Genomic DNA, 11,173 nt, shown 5'->3' on the forward strand with positions numbered 1-11,173 from the left:
CACACACACACACACACACACACACACACACACACACACACACACACTGATGACAGCATCCTCTCAAACACCTGTATTTCAGGCATAGTATGTCTAGAGAGGAATTCTCCCAGATTTACTGCTGTATGACCCTGAGCCATCAATTAACCTCTCTGAGCCTCTTTCTTTATCTGCAAATGGGGATAAAAAGGCACATTACAGGGGCAGCTAGGTGGTGCAGTGGATAGAGCTCGGGCCTTGCAGTCAGGAGGATCTGAGTTCAAATCCGGCCTCAGACACATGACACTTACTAGCTGTGTGACCCTGAGCAAGTCACTTAACCCCATTGCCTAACCCCCCCCCAAAAAAAGGCATGTTACTCCCCCCACCCCACCCATGCAGATGCCAGACCTGCAAGGCTACGCAAATGTTGGCTGCCAAGATGGACATTTGGGAGTTAACAAAGCAATGTCCTGCCCCCCCAAGACTGTGGAATGAGCCTCGCTGGGTTATATCCACCTCCCAGGAGTATTGTGAAGGATCCCCCAAGTGCTGCATCAGCCTCCAAAGGCAACAGAGACAGGGACTGTCTTGGCTTTCATTATAATTGTCATTGTTTTAAAGAGGGGAAAACAGGCTCAGAGACAGAAGTGATTTGCTCCAGGTCACACAGTTAGGAAGCTGTAGAGTGCAGAACCTCACCTTGGTTCTCCTGGCTCTGAGTCCCGACCGTTTGTCATGACGGCAGTTATGTGTGACTATTCATGTTCATGTCATGGTGTGCACGTGCTTACACACGTGTGTACAGAAACAGGCGTGTGCATGAGTTCACCTTGTGAGCACACCCATGCATGTGCAGGTCCACACAGCTGTTGTACATGCTCCCACATCTGCGCAGTACCCATATAGATGCATGTGTAATCAATAACACATACATGATATACTCGTATACACACATATTTGCACAAAACACTGACAGATTTGTACATAGTCACACAACACCCAAACACACTCATGAGCACATAAGAGCATGCTTATATACACATGTGCACGTGGCTACACCTGCATTCACACACTATATACATAAGCACACATGTGCATGGAAGGATGCACACATGCTTTAAAAATGCCTTGCCCTTTGTCTGGGAAGGTGGCCCTACTATCATCAGCAGAACTGACCCTTGGTGTTGGATGGGTGGGCTCCCCTAGCTCCCCTCCAGTGGGGGGGGGAGGTGCTGAGATGACCAGGGTGGTATCAAGGGTGTGGCCTGTGGCTGGGAAACAGAGCAAAGTGAGCTAGGAGAGGGCCCCTGCCCGATCCCAGAGCCCACCAGACACACAGCCTGGCATGGGTCACCTAGTTTGTGTGGATCCAAAGGCCAGGGCAACACCGCCCACTCACCTGCTCTTCAGGGCATTCCAGTCTAACACCAGTTTCTGAAGGGTTTTTTTATGCTTGAGAATGGATGGAAGCTCCTCCTGGTGGATCACACAAAAGGCACAGACTGTCAGGAGGCTTTTATTAAAGACTCTTGGGCCAACCCTTCAGTTGTTTTTCACAAAAAAGGAAACAGGGCCAGAGAAGTTAGGTGATTTCCCCAAGGGCACACAGCGAGAAGTGATGGTGCCAGAACTTGAACATAGGCTTTCTGATTCCCTGCCTCCAAGGTGGATACTTACGCGAGGGCAACTTTACCAAAATTGTTTCTATCTCAGTTTGTTTCTTTGCTGATTCTTTGGGGCTAAGTAAACCATCGAGTTATCAACAAACAAATAACTTGGTCTCTCCTTTGCCAATGTTTATGCCTTTAATTTCTTTCTTAAAAAAATTATTGGGGCAGCTAGGTGGTGCTGTGCTAGGTGGAGCAACGGCCTCGGAGGACCTGAGTTCAAATCTGGCCTCAGGCACTTAACTAGCTGTGTCATTAGCGAGTCACTTAACCCCAATTGCCTCCAGGAAAAAAAAAAGCTTAAAAAATGATTAATTTCTCTTGTTTTTAAATCACTTTGACTTCTGAATATAGGAGATATGAAACTATCTCATCCTTCCCTTACTCAGAGAGCCATCCTTTGTAACAAAGGGTAAAAAAAAGTAAAAAAGACAGACAGAAAAATAATCAAACAAAACCAACTAACATGTCAGCTAAGATGGTATATGAGGGAACTGCTCCGTCTCCTATCTTCTTTGGGACCAAGCTGGATCACTGTGATTGCACAGTGTTCAGTTTGGGCCCCTTTTCATTTTACACCATTTTGGTCACTGGATATAGTGTTTCCATGGGTCTGTCTATAATCAAGTGCCACAGTTTATTTAGTCATGTTTCAATAGAGGTTGGGGAGGAAGCATAATCTCAAATAACCATAGGGAAAGAGGGCATACTTGCTTTTATGCTTGTAGTTATTGGCAAAGCTTCTAGTGTTTTCCCATCATCCATAAGGCAAACTTTTGGTTTTAGATATCCACTTTTAATCATATTAAAAATTTCCCTTCTAGGGGCAGCTAGATGGTGCAGTAGATAGAGCACCAGCCCTGAATTCAGGAAGACCTGAGTTCAAATCTGGTCTCAGACGCTTGACACTTACTAGCTGTGTGACTCTGGGGGGCAGGTCACTTCACCCCATTGCCTCACCAAAAAAAAAAAAAAAATTCCATACCTGTAGGGTTTTGATGGGTTTTTTTTTCCGAAGCATAAATTCATATTGAATTTTGTCAAAAGCTTTTTTCACATCTATATAATGGTGCCATTTGGGGGGGAGGGGTGGTACTTTTAATAAGGTTAAGTGCACACACACACACTCATTTATTGTGCTTGTTGTTTTGCTAAATTGCTTTTTTTTAATTTTTTTTTTTTTTGCTTTTGAGTGAGGTAATCGGGGTTAAGTGACTTGCCCAGGGTCACACAGCTAGTAAATGTCAAGTGCCTGAGGCTGGATTTGAACACCGGTCCTCCTGACTCCAAGGCTAGGTGGCCACTGTGCCACCTAGCTGCCCCTAAACTGCTCATTTTCCTTTCTTTTTTATTCTTTGTTACAAGCAATGGCTCATGGGTAGGGAAGGAGGACAGATATTCAAAAATGAAGGTGATGCAAAATTAATACAAGCAGGAGAAGAGAAAAAAATTGATTAGGAAGAAAAATCTTTGCATAGTGAAGATATATATACATATAGTGAGTTAACAGAAATATGTGAGACCATGAACCATTCTCCATTGGATAAGTAGTCAAGGTATATGGACAAATATTTATCAAAAGAAGAATCATAAACAATTAACCACATAGATCTAATAATTGGAAAATGCAAATCAAAAACAACTCTGAGGTTTCCCCTCACAACCAACAAATGACTAAAGATCAAAAGATGGGAATAGTCAATGTTGGAAATGTTGTGGAAAAATTGGCAGATTAATGAATTGTTGGCAGAATGGTGAATTAGTCTAACCATCCTGGAAAACCATTTAGAATTATATAAAGTAACTAAGATGTTACTCTGACCTAGAGATTACATTTAGTTACATACCATGAGGAAGTTTAAAAAAAAAAAACAGCCCCACATATATCAAAATATTTATAGCAGAACTTTTTGTAGTAGCAAAGAAGTAGATACAATGTAGAATTCCATCATTTAGAGAAGGAATAAACAAATTATGGTGTAGAAATGTAACTGAATATTACTGCACCATAAGAAAGGATGAAATATGATGAATGCAGAGAGGCATAGGAAGATTTACACGAACTGATACAGAAAGCAGTAATTGGAACCAGGAAAACAATATAAGAAATGGCTATAACAATGTAAATGGAAAGATCGATGAAACAATTGAAACCAAAAGCTCTCAAAGGATATGACCACGTGTAAGCCCAAAGAAGAGATATGAGAATGTACTTTCTTCCCTTCTTTGTAGAGGTGGGGGACGACAGGTGTGGAACACTATATATAATGTTGCATTTTTTTGATATGTTGGTTAGTTTTTGCTGAAATTGATTTCCCCCCCCCCTTTTTTCTTTGTTAACCAGCTCCTATATTTAGAGCTGGAAGGACTTTAGAAGTCATCACATCCAACCCTTTCATTTTACAAATTAGGAAACTGAGGCCCAGAAAAATGAAGTGATTTGCTAAGGTTGGTTCTCTAGGATAGAGAAGAGATATAGTGGAAAATGTATGTGATGAAAAAAACAAAAGGTATCAATAAAAATTTGAAAGTACTAAGGTAAGTGACAATTATTATAATAGTTATTACTAATTCAGACTTGTACTTAGCAAAGAATTCATCACCTGGAGGCTAGAACCCTAGAGAAGAACCTTCTAGTAATTGCCTATGCACATCCTCAGAAGACAGCCTGGTCCCTTCTCAAAGCCTTTTCAGCTTAGTAAGACCTAGATCAGAGTTGTACTCTGTCAGCAGAGCCTTCGAGAGCCAGAGTCATTTCTAGGCTTCCATGAGACGTGGGAGGGTGACTGGTGGGTCTTATCACTATGATGCACGTAAAACCTTTAGTAAAACTGACAACATTTTGTTGACCGTTAAGATGACAACGATTACCTCACTCAGCCTGTTGAGGGGCTGTAGGACGTCTCTCTCCAGGGCCATCTCAAACTCCGCCAAGACCCGAGCTAGCTGACTCTGGATGGAACAGCTAATCTCTAAAGCCTTCCTGTGGGGACCAAGTGACCACAGTCAGACCGAGACGCCTTCTCTCCTCTTGGGCTTCCCCCACCCACCTCTAGTCCTCTGCCCCAAGGGGGGTGGGGTGGGAAACAAGTCAACTCCAGCCTTAGTCCCCCTCTCCACTAGGGAAAGAGGACCCTCCCAACCCTGGCCCGTCCTCTGCCCATCCAGGGAGGGTGTAACTCCAGCCCCTGGGATTCCATGAACTAATTCCCTCCCCAGTTCACTCACCCCATACTAGAATCTGGATCCAACTCTTTGATGCTCTCGGCCATTGTGTGGGACAGGGCCATGAGTGGCAATTTCTTCTGCAAAGACAAAAGGGTGAGGTAAGAAAGGGAGATCTGCAACCTTCCACTGAAGACTGAACACAGAACACAGTGAATTCACAGACCTAGTGATCCACTAGGTCAACTAGTCCAACCCCCCTCATTTTACAGGTGAGACAACTGAGGCCCAGGGAAGTGACCTGACTTGGACAAGGTCACACAGATGTTAAATGTAAGAGGAAGAATCAGAAGTTCTCTTGGGACGGTGCTCTTTCCATGTACCTGCCTCCTGAAGTGGGACGAAATAATGCCTCTGTCTCCCCCATCCCCAAAAGTCTCACTCTTAAGTAGAGAATGAGCTATCCGTGAAAAAAGACCCAGAAATACACATGCTAGAAATGCATCTGCTCAGCACCGAATAACGCGCTTGTATTTTTCCAGTGCTTCTTACTTTCCAGAACAATCCTGCATCCTTAGATCCTTACAATACCCTCTGAAGGGGGAGAAAGGGGACTGGAGGGTGAAGGTCAGCATGTGAGGAGAAGGTTTAGCCAGAGAAGACTCCGGGTGGGGGAAGGGCGAGATGGAACAGCGATTTTCATGTAGCTGAGGATTGTCATGGGGAAGAGGGCTTAGCCTTGTCCCCCTTGGCCCCAGAAGGCAGAACTAGGAGCAAGGGGGCAGGCCAGGGGGGACAGCTGCTGAGACAGTCAGATTTGGGCTCCATATAAGGAAAAAAATTCCAAGCAATTAGGGCTGACCAAAGTAGAGTTGGCTGCCTTGGGGGGGGGGGGGGAACTTGAGTTAGTTCTCCATCCCTGGAGGTTGGGGATCTTAGACTAGATGACCCCTGAGATCCCTTCCAGCTGTGTGATTCTGTTATCTTAATCCCCATTTTGCAGGTGAAGAAACTGAGGATCAGAGAGGCCAAGTAATTTGCCTGAGAGTATACAGTGACCCAGTGGTAGAGCTGGGAGTGATACCCAGGTCTCCTGACTTCCCACTCGAGGCTTTTTCTATCAGGCCAGCCCATGGAAAGGTGGAGGGAAAGTGGCAAGGGGCATGCTGGGATGATGGGATCTGGGCAAAGTTAGACAGGGAATCATCAGCCATTTTTTTTGTTTGTTTTTGAAACAATCAGGGTGAAGTGACTTGCCCAGGGTCACATAGCTAGTAAGTGTCTGAGGCCAGATTTGAACTCAAGTCCTCCTGACTCCAGGGCCAATGCTCTATCCACTGTGCCACCTAGCTGCTGCCATTTTTATTTAGTCTAACCAAGAGCAGTAATGACCTCCAAAACATTTTGTAACTTCTTGTGAACATTTTGGGGTTAGGGGTTTTTTTTTTTTTTTGCATTTCTTTGACTCTCCATCACTTAGCACAGTGCCTGGTAGGTGCTTCTAAATACTTGTTAACATGATATGACCAGTTTCTCCCTTCTCCAATCCACTGTCCACACAGCTGTTTTAGGGTATTCCTAAAACCCAGGTCTGACCATGTTACTCTCCTGCTCAAGAGAAAGCCTGTAGAAACTCCCTCTTGCCTTAAACACAGACTCCTCCATTTGGCACTTCAAGCCCTCCACAGTCTGTCTTTAGTCCACCTTTCAGACCGAACACTTAACTACTCACCCTTACAAGCTCTACTTTCCAGCCAGACTGGCTTTCTTGCTGACCCTCAGATTCCATCTCTCCCCACTATACCTATGCACAGGCTGGTCCAGACACCTGATGTGCCCTCTCTTCTTACCTCCACCTCTAAGAATTCTCCAAAGCAAGCCTTTTCCATCCCCATAAGTTACATTATATCTACTCTGGGCATACTTTGTATCAACTTTTCTTCCTACGACAGAACATCAGCTTTGGACCCGAGGGGTCTTTGCCTCTCAGTCTGGTATAATGGGAGGATCTCAGGATCACCCAGCTGGAGCTGAAAAGGACCTTGGAGTCCAGCCCTCTCATTTTCCAGATGAGGAAACTGAAGCCTCAGGGACCAGAAGCCCCTTAGGGGCAGGGGCTGTTTGATTTTGTCTTTGTAACCCCAACACTCTGTATGGTGCCTGGCACTTAACAGATGTTTGGTAAATATTATGAAACAAACCCAGTTTGTGTTATGTGGGGTGTGACGGAGCAGGGAAAGAGAGGGGACTCGGAGTTCTTTTGCTGGAACCAAAGGGTAGGGGGAAGGGTCCCAAGAAAAGATCATAGAATCTGAAGTCTGAGGAACTGAGTTCAAATTCTGTTTGATACTTCCTACTTGTGTGACCTTTGGCAAGTCACCAACTCCTTGGGCCTCAGTTTCCTCATCTGTAAAATGAAGAGGTTGGACTCCAAAGCCTCGTGTAGCTTGGGCTCTATCATCCTATGACCTCCCCTAATCTTGGTTCCTACTAACTTTCAGCTCTGAAGCCATCTCTCTCCCCCCTCCTGCCCCCCCCCTCCATTGGGTCCCGTGCATACTCACCACACGTTTCTCCATGTCTGCCCCACTCTGGCCCTGCAAGCAGGCCTGCAGCCTCTTATGGACATTGTGAGCAGCCCGCTTGGCTGGCTCTAGCCTCTGTTCTACCTGAGGGTGGCAGAAAGAGGCGGAGAGGGAGAAGTGCTCATGGGATGGAGTGCTGTGTACAGCTGCCATTAGATCGTAGGCTTCTTGAGGGCAGGGACTGTCTTTTGTCTCTTTTTACATACCCAACACTTAACATAAGTGAACAGAAGCACTCAGGAGGTGCTTAATAAATGTTTGCCCATTGATTGATTGGTTTCCCCTCTCCTCCTCACCCCTAGGTAGTCTCTTGCCACATACCCAATACTTGGCCACGTCTTAGCTCCTCCTTCAGGGATACTGCCCCCTCTTCCCTCCCCTTCCATCTACTCTGGGCGCCCTATTTTCCCCAGGGTGACATCTTTCTTCGAAGAGAAATCCAGTCCAGGAGGTTCTGGTGACTCATAGCATCCACTTGGCTACCTCCCTCTTTTCTTCCTCCCTCCGCCTTCCCAACTCCTGTACAGGCCTGCCTCTCGTCACTTTGCCCACATCCATACCTGAAGCAGGTCCTCGCTCAGAAATTCAGCAGTCTCTTGGGCACTGTAGGGGACAGAGAGACTGCTTGAGGGGGGAGGTTGGAGACATCTACTCAACCTACTTTCCTGCTTCCCCAGAACTCCCTGACTGACATCATGATATAGGGAAGTTAGAGTAAGGAAGATCTAGATTGAGGTCTTGCCTCACAGTAGCTATGGGACCCAAGGCAAGCCGCTGGCTGTCTCTGTGCCTCAGTTTCCTATAAATGAGCAGTCAAACTAGTTGTCCTCTGAGGCCCTTCAGAGTTCTAAATCTGTGATCCTATGACCAGTACCCAGTCTGGTCCGGAGGGCACTTCAGGGTGGCCGACTAGGAGCCGAAGGGGGACTGAGCAGCGGGTAGAGAGGACTCAAGCCCTAGCTGATGTGTCCTTTCAGGAAGGATCCCTGCCTGTCCACATCCAGCTCCTGGTTCTTGTCTCTCACTCATTCTTCCCCACACCCCTCCAGCCAGAGTACATTCCAAAGTAGCTGGGAATCCAAAGTTGGGCACTTCCTTCTCCACCCAGACCTGCACCTAGGAACGTGGGGCAGGGCAGCAGGAAGAGCTTCTCAGGGGCCCCAGACTAAACCTGTGAGGGCTGCCATGAGAGGAAGCAGCTGGAGTAAAGTGCCGAGGTGGAGGGAGGCGTCAGAGGTAGGGGGTGTGGGAGGGGAGAGGGGGAAGAGGGGGAGGGTGACAGATCCATGTGGCTTCAGTTTGGGGTCATAAGAAATAGTGAAAAGAAGCTTGGCTTGGATGTTGTCTCTGTGCTCCTGGCCAACCTGCCCTCAGATTCAACTGCCTCATCTGGAAAATGGCCTCTGAGGGTACATTTATGCTTTCATAATCTTAAAGCACTTCTCTTTTTAGGACTCAGTGTCCCGCTCTGGAAAACTCATGGATGGGGCTAGATGGTCTCTGGAGAGTCTTCCAGCTCTAAAACTATGATCCTAAATCACTTCCCCTCTAAGCCTCAGTTTCCTTCTTTGTAAAAAAAAAAAAAAAAAAAAAGAGGGGCTTAGCTCAGGGTCCCTCTCAGCTTGAAATGCAGATTCCTTTCCTCTTTTCTCCTCACTTCTCCCCTCACCCCCAGCTTCTCCAACACAGCCTATAATGCAGATTGAAGTCACACGATTAGAGAATTCCAGAGGTCACGGAGTCCAACCCCCTTATCTGAAGGATGAGGAAAGCGAGGTCCAGAGACAAGTGACTTGTCCAAGGTCTCACAGGTTGTAAGTAGCAGAGACAGAATTACAACCCAGGTATCCTGGTTCCCAGTCTGTTATTTTTTCCCCCTACAACATGAGAGAAGAACTCTAGGTGCCACAAGGGGATAGGGAGGAGGGATGGGGGACAGGGAAGAGATGGTGAGAGAGTCAGGGCAAGGCCATCTGGTTTTGGTTTTTGTAAAGCAGATGTTTAGAAACTTAGGCCTGGGAATGGGGCTGGATTTTTACCTGACCCTGGGAAAAGCAAAGCAGAATTCAGAGGACTGAAATCCTGAGGGGGGGATATGGGGCAGGAAAAGCAAAGACTTATGGGAAGAGCAGCTCATGGAAGGCCTTCTACCCCTCTAAGACGTGCCCCAGGAGTCCTTGTCTCCAGGGAGCCCGGGTCAGGTTAGACCCTCCTCTTCCCACCCTGCCCCCACCTCCCTGGGGTCTCAGAGTTCTCTTATCTCCTTCCTCCTCTCCAGGGAAGGTCCTGAAATGTTAATTCTTTACGTGGTCCAGACTGGATAATTGAGTCTGGGTTTGGGGGCTGGTGGATGGAAGAAACTAGCTCCAGGGTCCCAGACCGAGAGAGAAGCTAGCTGTCCTGGTCCCTGACCCTCCCCTCCATCAGCTCAGGACTAGCCCCACCCCCGCCTCTAAAACTCTGAACTACCGAAACCTGGAGGAGGGCGGGGAAGAGAAGGTCAAGGAACAGTTCCTAATTTCCTCAGCTGTAAATGAGGGGATTAAGCTAGAAGATCTAAACTCTTAGCTCTAAACACCAGCTTCCTCTGTTCTGAGGACCCTTCAAGTTCAAACACGCATGGTTCTAAGGGACCTCCTGGTTCTGACATTCCAAGTTCTAAGATTCCTCCCAGTTTTGACATCTCTTTACTAAGGGTCCTCTCAACTCTGACTTTCCAGGTTCTAAGGCTCCCAGCTCTGAAGTTCCTTTTTCTAAGAGCCCTCCCAGTTCTTACAGTCTGAGTTGTGAGGCCCCGTGCTGCTCTGACATTCTCTGTTCTAAGGCCCCTCCTAAATCTGACCTATGTTCTAAAGGCCCTCCTAGTTAAGGCACTCTGTTTCTAGTCCCCTCCTCCATGGGTGGAGATTACCCCTCTTCCCAACCAAGCCAGACCCCCTTCCCTAACATCTTGGGGGGGATGGGCTGAGGACTCCAAATCTCTTCTTCTGTGGGCAGGAGTGTGGGGCGGGGGGGCGTCTCTGGGCTGCACCGAGTGTGAGGCCTCACTTCATGAGACTTCCCTTCCCAGGAGGCCCTTTATATGGGGGGGGGGGCGGTGTTGAAAGAGAAAGTAAAGGGAAGAGGTTTCAACGCGGATTTGGGGTTTGGGGGTGGTGCTGGCTGGGACGGAGGTACTGGAGTCCTCAGCCCTAATTCTGCACCCCCCCCTACACACACACACACACACACACACACACACACACACACATCGCGCGTCTCCCGCCACCGCCCCCAGCCCGGCTCAGCCCAGGGCTGCGCTCACCGTCCCGAGCCCCCAGTCTGGGACAGCTGCAGCCTCATCCGATTAAGCTGCCTCCTCATCATCTTGGAAGGCGGGGGCCGGCAGCCGGCGGGCAGGCTAGGGGGAGCGGGCTGCCCTCCGGGCTGCTCATGGGAGTCTGCGAGCGGCGCGCTCTGCTCTGCTCTGCTCTGGCAGATCGGCGGACGGCCGGTCCGAGGCAAGGAGGGAGGCAGTGTTTCTCCTCTTCCTGGCGGAGCCTCTCCTCCTCCTCCTCCTCCTCCTCCTCTTCCCCCTCCCCCTGGCCCGGCCTCTCCTCTCCCTCTCTCCTCCCCCAGCCCAGGTCACCACCTCCTCTGCTAACTGTGTCTCCACCCCCCACCCCTGGGTCTGTCCGTCCGTCCGTCCGTCCGTCCGTGCTCTGGTCTGGCCGTCTTCCCCTGCCCGGCCTCCTGCCTGCGCCTTCGATTGCCCCTAGCTGTTCCTGTCCCCAC

At 48.3% G+C, this 11,173-nt stretch overlaps 1 protein-coding gene across 1 annotated transcript in view; it reads right to left on the bottom strand.

Moving 5' to 3' along the window:
- SH3BP1 (SH3 domain binding protein 1) overlaps positions 1–10,913 on the bottom strand; it is a 23,842-nt gene extending 12,929 nt beyond the window's left edge. The window contains exons 1-6 of the mRNA XM_027871741.1: positions 10,704–10,913; positions 7,960–8,002; positions 7,379–7,483; positions 4,878–4,954; positions 4,521–4,632; positions 1,382–1,458 (exon numbers count right to left, since the gene is read on the bottom strand). Coding sequence (XP_027727542.1) covers positions 1,382–1,458; positions 4,521–4,632; positions 4,878–4,954; positions 7,379–7,483; positions 7,960–8,002; positions 10,704–10,765 — 476 coding nt within the window. The 5' untranslated portion in view covers positions 10,766–10,913. The remainder of the gene's footprint in view (positions 1–1,381; positions 1,459–4,520; positions 4,633–4,877; positions 4,955–7,378; positions 7,484–7,959; positions 8,003–10,703) is intronic.
- Between the last annotated feature and the right edge of the window lie 260 nt (positions 10,914–11,173).

This window comes from Vombatus ursinus, unplaced genomic scaffold, assembly GCF_900497805.2.
Source record: "Vombatus ursinus unplaced genomic scaffold, bare-nosed wombat genome assembly UNPS02003292.1, whole genome shotgun sequence".
NCBI lineage: Eukaryota > Metazoa > Chordata > Mammalia > Diprotodontia > Vombatidae > Vombatus > Vombatus ursinus.